The sequence below is a fragment of the Rhinolophus sinicus genome, chromosome 14 (genome assembly GCF_057876585.1).
Source record: "Rhinolophus sinicus isolate RSI-liver-muscle chromosome 14, RSI-T2T, whole genome shotgun sequence".
Taxonomy (NCBI): Eukaryota; Metazoa; Chordata; class Mammalia; order Chiroptera; family Rhinolophidae; genus Rhinolophus; species Rhinolophus sinicus.
This window is the reverse complement of record NC_142514.1, coordinates 10,387,709-10,401,760: the sequence shown is the minus strand read 5'-3', so window position 1 is coordinate 10,401,760 and position 14,052 is coordinate 10,387,709. Positions and strand designations below refer to the sequence as shown.

Here is a 14,052-nt window from a genome sequence, read left to right as displayed (position 1 = left end):
CTCTAGAGAGTGATGACAGAGGATGTGGAAGGAAGGACAGACAATTAGGATGATGTGAAAGGCAGAAGTGAAGGAGGGAGAAATGTCGAAAGTATAGTACTGGTAGTCTCAGGAAGATTTGGCAAACTGCATTCTGCAAGACTGGACCTGCCGCGGGGAAAAACTGGTGAAAAGGCTGATGCTCTGTAATCTTTAGCCATAAGAAAAGTAGTTTCTGTGAAGGCCCACGGCTGACAATCTCAGAGGTGAAATCACCAGGGTGAAAGACTGTCTTAAGAAGAGAAGGCTTTCATAAATTGGTAACCACAAGATTGCCACGGGGATACGAAAGACAGTTTGGGGAATATAATCAATAAAGCTGTAAAGATTTTATAGGGTATCCGATGGACACTTGTCTTATTAGGGAGATGCCTTCAGGGACACTGCAGTGCACACCTGAAGCTGAAGCTGACTAACAATGTCAACCATAGTTTAATATATATATGGTCATGGGATGTGGAGTACAGCGTAGGGCATAGAATCAATGGAATTTTAACAGCTATATACGATGTCAGAGGGGTAGTAGATTGGGGGAGGGGAGTTACCACTTTGTGAGGGGTGAAATGTCTACTAACTATTACATTGTTTTGTACACCTGAAACTAATAATAATAATAAAAAAAGAGTAGGCTTTCAAAACAGGCTCAGAGGTTTCTGGATTTGCTGGAATCTGTATTCAAAACCCCTGAGGGGGCCGGCCCGGTGGCTCAGGCGGTTAGAGCTCCATGCTCCTAACTCCAAAGGCTGCCGGTTCGATTCCCACATGGACCAGTGGGCTCTCAACCACAAGGTTGCCAGTTCGAGTCCTCGAGTCCCGCAAGGGATGGTGGGCAGTGCCCCCTGGAACTAAGATTGAACAGGGCACCTTGAGCTGAGCTGACACTGAGCTCCCAGATGGCTCAGTTGGTGGGAGCGTGTCCTCTCAACCACAAGGTTGCCAGTTCAACTCCCGCAAGGGATGGTGGGCTGCGCCCCCTGCAACTAGCAACGGCAACTGGACCTGGAGCTGAGCTGCGCCCGCCACAACTAAGACTGAAAGGACAACAACTTGACTTGGAAAAAAGGCCTGGAAGTACACACTATTCCCCAATAAAGTCCTGTTCCCCTTCCCCAATAAAATCTTAAAAACAAAACAAAACCAAAAACAACCCTGAGGAAGGAGGAAACAGAATCAAGGGCCACGTGCTTGTGAAGAGCTTGGGATCAGGAGAGACATCACGACTCACTGCTGACTTTCCTCCGAATGTCCCACTGTCTGGTCGTAAGGTGTTGGCAAACTCTGGCTGCCGATCGCTGTAGACATGCACGAACCTCACTGTGTCCTGTGTGTTTGCCCGGGCGAAGGACAGGAAGGCCTCAAAGGGTGTGCCCAGCTGGGCGGCCTCGGCAGTCAGTAACACCACACAGTATCTGCACAACACAAGAGAAGGCTTTATAACCAGTCCCCGAGGCCATGACTAGAACCTTTAACAGCGAGTGACTGAAGAAGGAGAGGGCTCATCTGCAGAAGTGAACACACGTCACTACTGAAAGCTGTGTGTTACAAGGCATTCATGACCTGCTTCTTTTGGGGGAGACTGGTGATGTCTCCCCCAAACCAAACTTTCCCATACTTAGGGATTTCTTTTAAGGCAATGGTCACTGAATCCTTGGTGCAGAAGGGCCTGTCAGAAGCCATCTGTTCTAGTTTTTCCACCACAGGCAGGGCTGGTCGAATCTCTCAGGCCAGAGGCCACTGAGTCTGATTCTGAAGGGCTTCCACTGGAATGGTTTCAATGGGAAGTTTAGCTAATCACTCATTCATTCACTCCCCCAAATATTTACTGAGCACTTACTATATGCCAGGTAAGACATACAACGTTCTTACCCTTGTGGAGATTATATTCCAGTGGGGAAGACAGGCAATAAGTGAATAGATAGATCATGACAAGCAGTGACAAGTGTTATGGAAAACTAAAGAAGAGAAGAGGGGAGAGAGAGTCCAGCGTGGGGTGGGAGTCATATTCCGTTAGACAGGTTGCTCACCTGAGAAGGTGACGTTTGAGCAGAGACTTGAATAAAATGTGCCATAAGAGAAAATGGGGTCAGAGCATTCCAGGCAGAGAACTACAAGGGCAAAGACCTCGAGCTGGGGAGTGACTTGACCCAATTCATGGTTTTAGAAATATCCTGGCTGATGTGTGGAGAACTGACCGGAAGGTACAAGAGTGGAATGGAAGCAGACACTGGTTAGAAGGCTAACGTGGTGGTCTTGATGAGAGGTGACAGTGGCCTGTTCTAGGCTGGCAGTGGTAAAAAGTGAGAAGTACGTGGGTTTGGGATATTTTTTGAAGGCTGTGTAAATAACAATCCTTAAAGTCCAGCATATTCTCCTTTTTATCTAATCAAGTCTTTCTTCTTTCTTAATCTATAAAAGAATATGAAAAGTCTGGAAATATAGGGAAATTTTCTTACTTTAAACACTATTTTAGCGATCTTTTCAAATAATATGACCAATATTTTTTCCTTACATATCTAGATACCTTTCATAGGTAAAACAATCCTAATTTAAAGGTATAACAAATATTTTCCCTGTATTCCAGAGTTTTTAGATACGAGGTGTGATCAAACAATACGGTGAATGTTTAAATTTTAAAAAATGTATTACAGTAAAAGACACATTGCCATTAATCCCCCTCAAAATATTCCCCCTTGCTTTGAACACACTTAATCCTTCATTCTTGCCACTTTCTGAAGCAGTTCTGGAAGTCCTCTTTTGTGAGTGTCTTTAGTTGCGCTGTCATGGCCGCCTCCATGTCCTGAATCGATTCAAAATGTTTACCTTTCATGGTCATTTTGACTTTGGGGAAGAGCCAGAAATCACACGATCCCAATTCTGGTGAATAAGGTGGATGAGGACACACTGTAATGTTTTTATATGAAATTGCTGTATCAGATGTGTGACACGGAGCGTTGTGATGATGGAGGATGATTTACAGCACACTTTAAAACACACCTTCTCTCAACCGTAGATCACACCTGACTGACTGTACCAAACAAGCTGAAACTTGTCACACACTGTTACTATGGTTTGACGCGCCGCTTCCCGTATTGAAGATCCCTGCCTTTCAGTTGGATGGCACTCGGTAGCAGCATTCACTGTATTTTGTGATCACAACGGGAAGGCTCCATGTCACACATCGCTTCTGATACGGCAATTTCTGTCAAATAAAACCATTATGGTGTGTCCTACCTTATTCACTGTATCTGGCACCGTGAGACTTCTAGCTCTTCCCCGAAGTCAAAATGACCATGAAAGGCAAACATTTTGAATCGATTCAGGCCACTGAGGCAGCCATGACAGTGCAAGTAAAGATACTTACGAAAGAGGACTTCCAGAACTGCTTCAGAAAGTGGTAAGAATGATGGGATAAGTATGTTCGAAGTGAGGGGGAGTATTTTGAGAGGGATTAATCACAATGTGTCTTTTACTGTAATAAATTTTTAAAAATTTAAATGTTCACTATATTTTTTGATAACAAATTTGTATGAGTAAGTATGCTTCGGTCTTCCCATTCCCAGCTAATTATTTTAACATTTCCTCAGTATCCTATACTTCCTCATTGTTTAGTTGTTATCCTGGCTCTTCTCCAAGACCCCCTCCAAGACCTGCAAAGACTCACCCTGCATGGAATAGTCTAGTCGGAATAATAACTCTTTCATACTCCATGCTTCTTTAAAGTAACCATCTCTCCCTGACACCTGGCTCAAGTCTACTCATTCGTCAGATCTCAGCTAAAGTGTTACACCCCAGGGAGATCTTGTCTGACCCCTAGGCTAGGCTGGCACATGCAATAATTTGGTCTTAAGGGACCCTGGCTTAATCTGCCCCCCACCACTATTATAGTAGTTAGTCAATATTTGTTACAGAAAGCATAAATTCTGACTGTCACAGAGTAGATGTTTAATTGCCCTGTAATAAAATGTGACACGGCCCCTCTATCGCAATGACAAGCAGAGGAAAAGGCTTGAGTCCTTACTTCCTCTGTCGGTGAGACCGTTTCACAGGGCAGAGTTCATGGAACAACTTCTGGTTGGTGAGCCTGGCTGCCAATAGGTACTTGTTTTGGGTGATGAAATCATCAATGATCTGTTTCTTCATATTGCGGGCCTACAGAAAAACGAAGAAAACAGTTGATTTTCGTTTAGTTTTCTCACTGTAAACGGGCTTTACTTATAAGCTTAATAAAAATATGGCTGACCCTGGCTACAGTAATATAACAAAATAAGAAAGATCTGTTTGAACAAATAAACATGTGATCTATTACAACAATGTCAGGCTGAAAGCAATGGTGTAGTTATTTGAGGTCAAAGAAAAGTCAAGTGCTCTTTCCATGGTTAACCTTTGTATACTGTTTTATGTTGGCAGATTTAAAAAGCCAATCATTTTGAATTTTAGGCAAATTTACTTCTATTTAAGATTTGTAGCAAAGTGAACAATTAAGATAAACTCCAAAGTAACAAAGTTACAAAGTACAAAAGGTGGACTACAAAATTATATGATAACCACTTTATTACTAACTTTCATACATTTTGAAGGACTGAAATTATATATAGCAGGTTCTCTAACCACAATCTAGAAATCCATATAAAATGTAAACCAGAAAATTCTTTCATGTTAGGAAACACACTCTGAATAACCTATTGATCTAAGTAGACAATATATCAGATATTGGGAAATATTTTAAATTTGAATGAATAATGAAAATACTACTTATTAAAACTTTGGAATTGTACACCTGAAATCTATGTAATTTTACTAAGAATTGTCACCCCAATAAATTTAAAAAATAAATTAAAAAAAAAAAACTTTGGGAGGCAGATAAAGTAGTAATTGGAGGGTAATGTCAAAATAACTATAATAGAAAAGAAATTAATGAACTAGATATCCATATCAAGAAATTAAAAAGAAACAGCAAAAAATAAAAGTAGAAAGAAGGAAATCATAAAGATAAAAATAGAAATCAACTAAACAAAACTACAGAAAAAGAAATGAAGAATTAACAAAGCCAAAACTGGTTCTTTAGGAGAGCTAATAAAAGAGACAAACCTCTGGTAAAACCAATCATGAAAATAAGAGAAGGCACAAATAACCACTATCGAGGATGACGAGGAGGAATCACTACCTATGTTGCAGAAGTTAAAGAAAAAAGTTATTTAAAAAAAACAACGTTTTCAGCTTTATTTCAGCCATGTTAGATTATCCATGAGCTGTGAAAAGCCATGCTTTGCTAATAAACCCGTAGGTTCTGTAAACTACTTTATAAGCTTGACCGTAGTAAAAAAAAGAAAGTTATTTAAACTGGAACATTTAGATGAAATATAAAAATTCCTTCTAGTTCAAATCTCACAATCATACAAATGCTTGTTCTCAAGACAACCTTTGGTGCTTTGACATGAAGCTGACTGCTTTCTGCATACTTCCCATTTTGTCACACAGAATATTAAAATTATCAAAAGACGTGTATTCTGGGTCAGTTTGTTTATTAATAAAGTTAACATGTCTTACTGCTTCATCAAGGCTAGGAGTGACATACGTGTTGTTGGTTTATTTTCACGGCAGGTGGAGAGCACGGTCAATGGGGGTCTGGGGCCCGGGCCTGAGTTTACACTTGCTAGTTTTACCCACTGTTGCTTTTGCACCATCAGTGCAAGCGTCAACAGAGAAAAAGGACAAATTACGCCTGAGCATCATTATGAGGATAGTTCTGATCTCACAGACTCCCTTAAGGGGCCTTTGGGACCCCCATCCCACGCCCACCCCGGGGTCTGTGAACCACATTCTGAAAACTGCTGCCCTAGAGAAACTTGTGCTCAGGCCACTGGGACACATACGATGTGCGATGTGCGTGGTAGCACTGCTCCTGAAGCACTGACATGTCCATGAACAGAAGAATGAAAAACAAATTACAATAATAGGTGTAGCACAAATACTGTGTAGCAGATGAAAACAGATTCGATACAGCTGCATGAAATAACCAGTGCTTCTGGGGTTAACTAAGCCACTTGCCATTAGGAAGACCTGGGTTATGTCAAGCATGCATTTTCACATCCAGAAACAGCACACTGGTAAAGCATCCACTGTACCAGCAATTTTGCAAATGTACTTGATTTACAATTTCCCCCAGAGAATAAAAAACAATTCTCAAGTGTATAAGCTATTATTAAAAAGCAATTTAGGCAATCTTCACACGAGTAGATTAACCTCGGATGGGGATGATCTTTTCTCTCTCCCACCACTGGCATTTGTTCTCTTCCTGACTCTCAGCTCCTTCTCAGTCACCACCAGGCACCCTCTCTTTTTATTTGCTGGTGGTTGTCCTGAGTTTTGTCCCTGGCCCCCTTCACTCCTTATTTTACGTATGATGCCTGGGAGATCTCCCCATACTCCAGACTTCAACCTCTAACCATTCATCGATGACCCACAAATCTCTATCCCCAGCTAGCCGCCTGTCCTAGCACCTACATCTCTATACCTGACTGCCTGATGGACAGCTCCCCTTAGGTGTCCTATAGGCAGATCTAATTCAATACGTCCATAACGGAATTGATCACCTTCTTCCTAAACCTGCTTTTCTTTCCTTATTATCCAATTTGTCTGGTTCTGCCACACACAATGTCCTTCCCTTCTTTCCCTAGTCTCAGGTACCCTTCCATGTCCACATGGCACCCAGAGTTTACCATATATCTAAGTGAGATGCCTATTATGGTGGGTGGAAATTGCCTTTAGGTCTTTCTCCTCTCCTGACTGTGAGTTGCTTGAGGACAGAAACTATCTCTAGATGTCAGAACTGGCTCTGTATTTACTACACAGCAGGCAGGCAATGAATTTACTGAATGAATGAAATAAAGGACTTTATAGAATTTCTCATTCTTCCCATTCTAGTCTCCTTTAAGAGAAAGTAAGTCAAAGGGTCATTGTTGATTTTTTAAAAATAACATTAAAATATAAAAGAATACACGTTCATTATAGGGATTTTTGAAAATACAAATATTAATGTATAATTTTTCCATTAAGAGATAATCACTACTGCTTTGATGTATTTATTTCCAGTTTTCTCCTGTGTACACATTGAGTGTGTGTGCACACATGCATGCATGCATGCATGCTCTCTCTCTCTCTCTCTCTCTCTTGTAAAATTGGGATCAGCATTTAAATTGCACATACAATTTTGCATCCTGCTTGCTCTTTATCATTATGTTATGAAAATTCTCCCCATCATTAAGTATTCTTGTATTGTCATTTTAAATGGCTATAGAATAGACCCTGTTTGGGACGTACCCGACAATTATCCCACTGCTGGAATATTTATATTTCCCTTCATTTTGGCTATTATGAATGATACTTAACATCTCTGTGTGTAGTTCTTTGTCTGAGTTCCTCTTCCCTGAGGACAGATTCCTAAAAGGTAATCTCATCTCCCTCAGGTCTCTACTCAAGCGTCATCTTAATGAGGTCCTTCTTGGCCACTTTACCTTAAAAACGTGAACCTTTTCACCCAATCTTCCACATTCCTCTTTCCCACTTCATTTTCCTCCTTTGCACTTATCACTGTGTAACATACCCCAATAGTACGTTACGCTGAGTGTCTCACTTCCCCACTAGAACACAGGGTGGTGAGGTCTGTTGGTTTTGTTCGGGGTGGATCCTGGCACGCTGAGCAGTGTCTGGCACATACTATCAGGTACTTAGAAGTACTCTTGCTGTATGAATCCAGGCAGTTATCACCCAATCGCTTTTTGGAAAACTTTTGAAGCTTCCTCCAGCAAGTTAAAAAAAAAAAAAAAGAATGCCTGTTTCTCTATACCTTCAACACTGCTGAGTGTTTTTACTTTGAAAATCTTTAACAATATAATGGGAGAAGAAAATGTTAAATTTGCTTTTCTCTGATTATTAGTGAGATTTAATTTTTAAAAGTGTTTATTAGTCACTTGAATCTCTTCTCAGAATTTTGTTCATATTCTTAGCCCATCTTGGGGGGGGGGGAGGTTTATTTAAAATTTTTTTAGGTGAAATTTACATAATTTAAAATAAACCATTTTAAAGTGTACAACTCAGCAGCACTGCATATATTCACCATGTCATGTAACCATCACCTCTACCTAGTTCCAAAACATTTTCATCACTCTAAAAGAAGCTCTTTTGAAATTAAAGGTATCAACTTTTTTATATTGGCTGTAAAGAGTCCCCCAGCTTATTGTTTAACTTTAAATTTTAAAGTATTTATATAAAAATTTAAAACTTATAACCAAGTTATTAAGATTTTTCAACAATGCTTTCCCAATGACTTTAGCCCTTTCCTATCTTAAGATCAGATATTCACTATATGCTATCTGAGTTAGTTTATGGTTTTTAAATTCCTTTTTTACTATTGTTTTATAATTAACCAAAAAATTTTTTTGTAATTTATTTTAGAATAACGTTATTGATTTTCCAACAGGAGTACTTTATAGGTAAAAAGTTATTACTATTTATTATTTTATTTTTGTGGTAAAATATACATAACATGAAATCTACTATTTTAACCATTTTCAAGTGTATAATTCTGTGGCATTAAGTACATTCCCGTTGTTCTGCAACCATCACCACCATCCATCTCCCCGAACATTTTCATCTTCCCAAACTGAAAACACACCCATTAAACACTAACTGCTTTTTCCCTCCTCCCCCACCCCTTGGCAACCACCATTCTACTTTCTGTCAAAAGATTATTTTTTAAGCAAAATAGTATCAAATCAGATGAAAACCAAACTTGTTTTTAAATTGTGTGCCCCTGAAGGAAGAAATTAACTACTAGTTTCTCCTCCTCGCCGGCTTTGTTCAGTTTTGCTGTTTAGTATGTATATGAAGGCCCGAGATAAAATGTGAGCGTGCTCTTGAGACCAGGCGACTCTCACGTACCTGGATGACATCTGCAGGCTTATTCACGTGTTCTTTAAAGACCAAGATGGCGGGGGCATAGACATTGACGTTGTACTGCCTCGTCATCTCTTCCGCTCCTCTCACGCCGACACAGACGTACCCGAATGACAAGTAGTCTTTGTGCGCAAACGCAGTCAGCTGTTAGGGCACAACAGACAGGCAGAAATGAGATTGACAGCACGGCGTCTAAATGACCAATCAGGAGGGACCAGCTCACATCAGTGGGTGGGGATGATGCTACTGTACAGCTCGCCTGGGCCGCTACAGACCTCTGTACACTTGTCGGAATTCTATGGTGTTCCATGCACGAACACTGTGTCAACAAAGCTGAACACAACTAATTCTTTTTTTTCAGCTAGAGCAAAATATGCATCTTACTGAGATCTGTACTGGGTCGGAGACATGGAGTATTGGAGGAATTACCTGTACCCCAATTATGTAGGATGGCAGTGCCGTGCCAAGGGTCAAGCAGGACACTTCCCTCTCGGGTCTCATGTCACAGTGACAACCAGAGGTGTGCTATGTAGAATAGGGTGTCATTCAGAGGGCAGGTCTGGAGTCAGACAGGCTTCAAGGGAATCAATATTCCCCATACTGTACGGAGACCTTAGTCGGTTATACAATTACTCTAAGCTTCAGTATCTTGGTCTATAAAATAGGGATAATATCTATATCATTGGGCTCTTCAAAAGATGAAATGATATTATGTGTATGGAAAGCACTAGCATAACAATAGCACTAGTGGGTGCTCAGTGTATGGCGGTTCAGGCAAATGTGTGGTCTTCAAACATTTCTCATGAGATAAGCTTCTAGTTACAGAAAGGACAATCAGAGTACAAGTTCTTTCCACCAAAATAAGAGGAAACATTACCCCGGCACATAAAGTACCTTGTATAGCAGTGGTACAACAGGCATTTGATCAAACAGAAGGACGTGTGGTTTATTCTCCTGCTGCCAGCCAGAGAGGAATCTGACATAATTTTTATTTGTAACCTTAAATTGAAAAGAGGATGTTAGTTTCAATATTTACTTTTCAACAGCTGTATTATAATCCAGCCAATAGATAAATAAAATCAAATATGTATAAAATATTTTGTAAAAATAAGAAATCCAGATAACTAATCTTTTGTCTTCATTTGACTAAAATTACTTAAAGAACAGATATTGATCTCGTATTTTCATGTGTTCTAACTCTTACGGACTGAAATCATAATCTTTTCTAAAACAATTACTGACCATATTATTAAAAAATTGAGGTTTCAAAGTTGGTTCTTGCTTAATTATAGACCACACTTACTAACCTTAATGTAATGCAGAAGATAATACAATTGCTGTTCAAAATGGCTTAAATAAAAATAAGTGGGCCCACCCCATCTATACATTATATAATTTCATTTATTGCCATCTGAATTGCTACTTTAGTGTTTCCCTGTTTATGACTTAAAATAATCTTACTGAGGGAACAAATTAAAAACATGCATAATAAAATTTCTATCTAGAAATTTTTCTATAGTAATTCAAAAAAGTATCTTTCCACTCTGCTTCCAAAGTGATCTACATAAAACCTCAACCTGATCATCTCACCGCATTGCTCAACCCCCTTCAACGGCTCCATCACCTGCAAGCCAAGGCCCGAATTCCTTAAAGGGGCGTGAGGCCCTCTGAGGCCCCCACAGCGGGCTTTCCTGTTAACCGCTCTCATCTGGTCCTCTCCCACTCACTAATGACTACCTCATACAAAGTGGACTGTCTCGTGTCCCAGACCTCTGCTGGTCTGGCGCTCACTCCCTACTTCTCTCTCCTCACCTGGTGAATTCAGTATAGGGCTCATTTCCGCCAGGAAGCCTTTCTCAACTCTTTAGGACAGGCTCTTAACACATCGGATGGAAATAATCACCCACTAGACTGGGAGCTCCTTGGAAAGTGTCCTCAACACTTACCACAGTGCCTGGCACAGAACAGCTATTACATAAAGGTTTGAGGACCTAGCAGGACAACCTGTCATTGTTTTACGAGCCTACAATGCTCTCTGACAATTTCCTTTCAGGCTAATCCCAACAAATATTCTGTGGACAATGATCCTGGCAGGACAGTCTGTGAATATGGTACATGTAGGAATACAATGGCAATGTCTGCTATGTTCAGTCTCCTTGGTATTGTTAAAGGAATAAATCATTGAATGCAAACCAGAATCCTGTTCTAGTTTCTCTGATCCCTAACTTAAGAAAAAAATGCTTCTTAAATATAAAAATCATAAACTAGTGTTAACTGTTTGTACCTGGCTTCTTTAGCTCAACCTTTTGTTTATAAAATTTATTCATACTATTGCATCACTAAGTCTTGAAAGTTCCAAAAATAATATTTGATTTCATGGAATCTGGTGTTTTCTATAGATAGGATCATTAAATATATAATCAGATATAATTTGAATACTCATAGGAGAAGTATCTTTAAATGAACAAATTCATGAGTCGGAAAGAAGCCCTTTATCCTATGCTGTGGTCTGATTTTTTTTGTTGTTTAGAAAATAAGTCACTGTCATTTTAGGCTCAGATTCCTATGACAGTGAAAATCTTCACAGTGGTTATTAACAGGGAGGAATTCTTTCAGTCTCTCAAATTCATCTGTTTCAATTTTCAGTCTCTGACAGGCTTCACTGAAATGATTTAGTTTGAGTAATTAATTAATTAATATGTGTCTTGCCCTGCTTGAAATGAAACTCAGGTCTGAGATGACCACAGAGAGGGCAGTTAGCAGTCCCAGGCACCTCTACTTCTCAGCCAGGTACTTACTTTCTCCACCAAGTTCCCTGGAAGAAGACTCTCTACAAACTGCCGTAGATTCTCACGGACAACGGCGTTGTGGAAGAAGGAGATTTTCCCATTTATGATTCCTAGGATAGAGGGTGTGCTGTGTGCTCCCAGGTGATGAGCCAGGCGCCTCTCATACCCAGCATGAACCACGCCGATTCCCACACCTGAAAAGTATGGAGACCTCCATGAAGCCTTTTTGTGCCCCTGGCAGTTGAAGCAATGTTGCTAAGCAATTTTTTGGTGTGAAATTGAAATTCCGACTTACTAGGAGGGGCTATCTTTTCTAGCAGACTGTCTAACATTCTTTCACTGCTGGAATTCTAAATCCAGTTTCAGTTTTTCTGCAGAGCAATCTGGCAATATTTAAGAAGAGCTACAAATCTTTCTATCTCTTTATCTGTTGTTTCTAATTTTGGGAGTAGACCATGAAATACTTCAAAAGAAAAGAGAACAATATGTTTAGTGTTCCTACTCATAAAGAAGAAATATGTAAATAATCCAAGGGTTCAACAACTCAGTAATGGTTGGAAAAAATGATTTATCGATATGAGTCATAGTCTTCTCACTCTCCAGAGCATGTCTCGTTTTTCTAGAAATCATTTTATGAAGATACTAGAAAATACAGATTCTCAAAAGGAGAAAGAAATTAAGTTAAAATCACTCAAAAGCCATATCCCATATAAGTACTGCTGCTACTTTGGCATCTATCTGTTTATACCTTTTCTTATACAAATATATGTGTGTCTGCACACAAATACACGCACGCAGGCACACAATACAATGGGAGCATCTGATACTTATTTCATGTAATACTTGAATAACTTTTCTTGTTCTTTCACTCAACCAATGTATTTGGTTATTCAGTTACTCTGCTAAATACTGGAGGTACATTAAATATTAATAGTAAGTAAATATACATTTTTCTCTTGCATGTCTAACAGACTTCTCAAGCTTAACATTTGGAACTTCATTAGGAAAGGATCACACAAGCGCACAACGATGTGTATACCAAGATGTACCATAATGCCCATCCAAATATTCTCTGTAATTGGAAGTCAACATTTCTAAAATCGAACTCGTGATCTCCTCCCTCAAACTATTCCCTCCCAGGCCTTCACCATTTCATGGATGGCAGCTCCCTCCTCCCCATTACTTAGGCTGAAAATCTTGAGTCATCTTTGACTTCTCTTGTCTCTCACAGCCCACAGCCAATCTGTCACCAAGTCCTGTGGGTTCTGTCTTCAAATTATGCCAGGAATTTGACGATTTTTCTCCATTTTCCTTGCAAACTCGTCTGAGTCATCATCTCTCTTCCTTGTGTTGCTGCAACTCCTCCTAAATGGTCATCGTCTCTCCTTGTCTCCCCACAATCTATTGTCAACACAGTAGCCAGACTGTCCCTTCTAAGACATAAGCATGGGTCATACGCGTATCACTCCTCTGCCCAAACCCTGCCAAGACTCCCCGTTTCTCTCAGAATAAAAGCCTCCATCTTCACAAAGGCCAGTCCCATTTGTATTTGGCCCTTGGTTCCCCTCCTGCCCCCCACCTCTTTCCTCTCTGGTCCCTCCTCACACTCACCTCGCTCCAGCCCCCAGCATCTTTGCTCTTTTTTAAACATGCTGGCATGTTCCTGCCTCGGGGCCTTGGCGCTGGCTTTCCTGCCTGGAGTGCGTATGACATCTGCATAGCTGACTGACTCACCATCTGCAAGTTGTTCTCGAGGAGACTCCCGGCTCCCGCTTTCAAAGCTCCCTCTCCCCTCAGGAACCCCCTCAACCCACTCACTTTCCCTTTTTTCATAGAACTTACCATCTTCTGACATATCACCCACTTTTGTTTTCCTGTCGGTTTTTTTATTGTCTGTCTTCCCCTTCTAAAATGCAAGGCAGGGATCTCTGTTTAGTTCACTGATGCATCCCAAACACCGGAACAGAACTTGGCATGCAGGCGGAGCTCACTGAAACTGGGCCATCACTCGATTTATCCAATTCTTTCGTTTTGCACACTGAAGTTGCTTTTGGCTTTCACTGTTATAGAGAATATTTTGATGGGCATTCTTGTACATCTTTGCATATACATCTTTGTACATTTGTGTGCTTCTTTCCTAATTAAATTCCAAAAATGGAATTGCTGAGTAAATGGCAGGGGTCACAAACTTACTACTTTTAAAACTGCTGAGTAGACTAAACAAATCTATCTGCAGGTGTGACCCCTGGAGTATCTCAAGGGCAGGAAA

General features: G+C 40.3%; 1 protein-coding gene across 7 annotated transcripts in view; it reads right to left on the bottom strand.

Moving 5' to 3' along the window:
• Positions 1 to 14,052, bottom strand: part of DNAJC16 (DnaJ heat shock protein family (Hsp40) member C16) — a 36,314-nt gene that overhangs the window by 6,787 nt on the left and 15,475 nt on the right. For 4 of the 7 annotated variants that reach the window (XM_088790159.1, XM_088790157.1, XM_088790160.1 and 1 more), the window contains 5 exons: positions 11,793 to 11,977; positions 9,889 to 9,993; positions 8,980 to 9,138; positions 4,058 to 4,188; positions 1,265 to 1,448 (listed from right to left, as the gene is read on the bottom strand). In XM_088790159.1, coding sequence (XP_088646285.1) covers positions 1,265 to 1,448; positions 4,058 to 4,188; positions 8,980 to 9,138; positions 9,889 to 9,993; positions 11,793 to 11,977 — 764 coding nt within the window. Of the gene's footprint in view, positions 1 to 1,264; positions 1,449 to 4,057; positions 4,189 to 8,979; positions 9,139 to 9,888; positions 9,994 to 11,792; positions 11,978 to 12,078; positions 13,317 to 13,394; positions 13,566 to 13,625; positions 13,844 to 14,052 lie in introns of those variants that run through there. The other 3 variants (XM_088790162.1, XM_088790163.1, XM_088790161.1) reach the window with 3 other exon arrangements.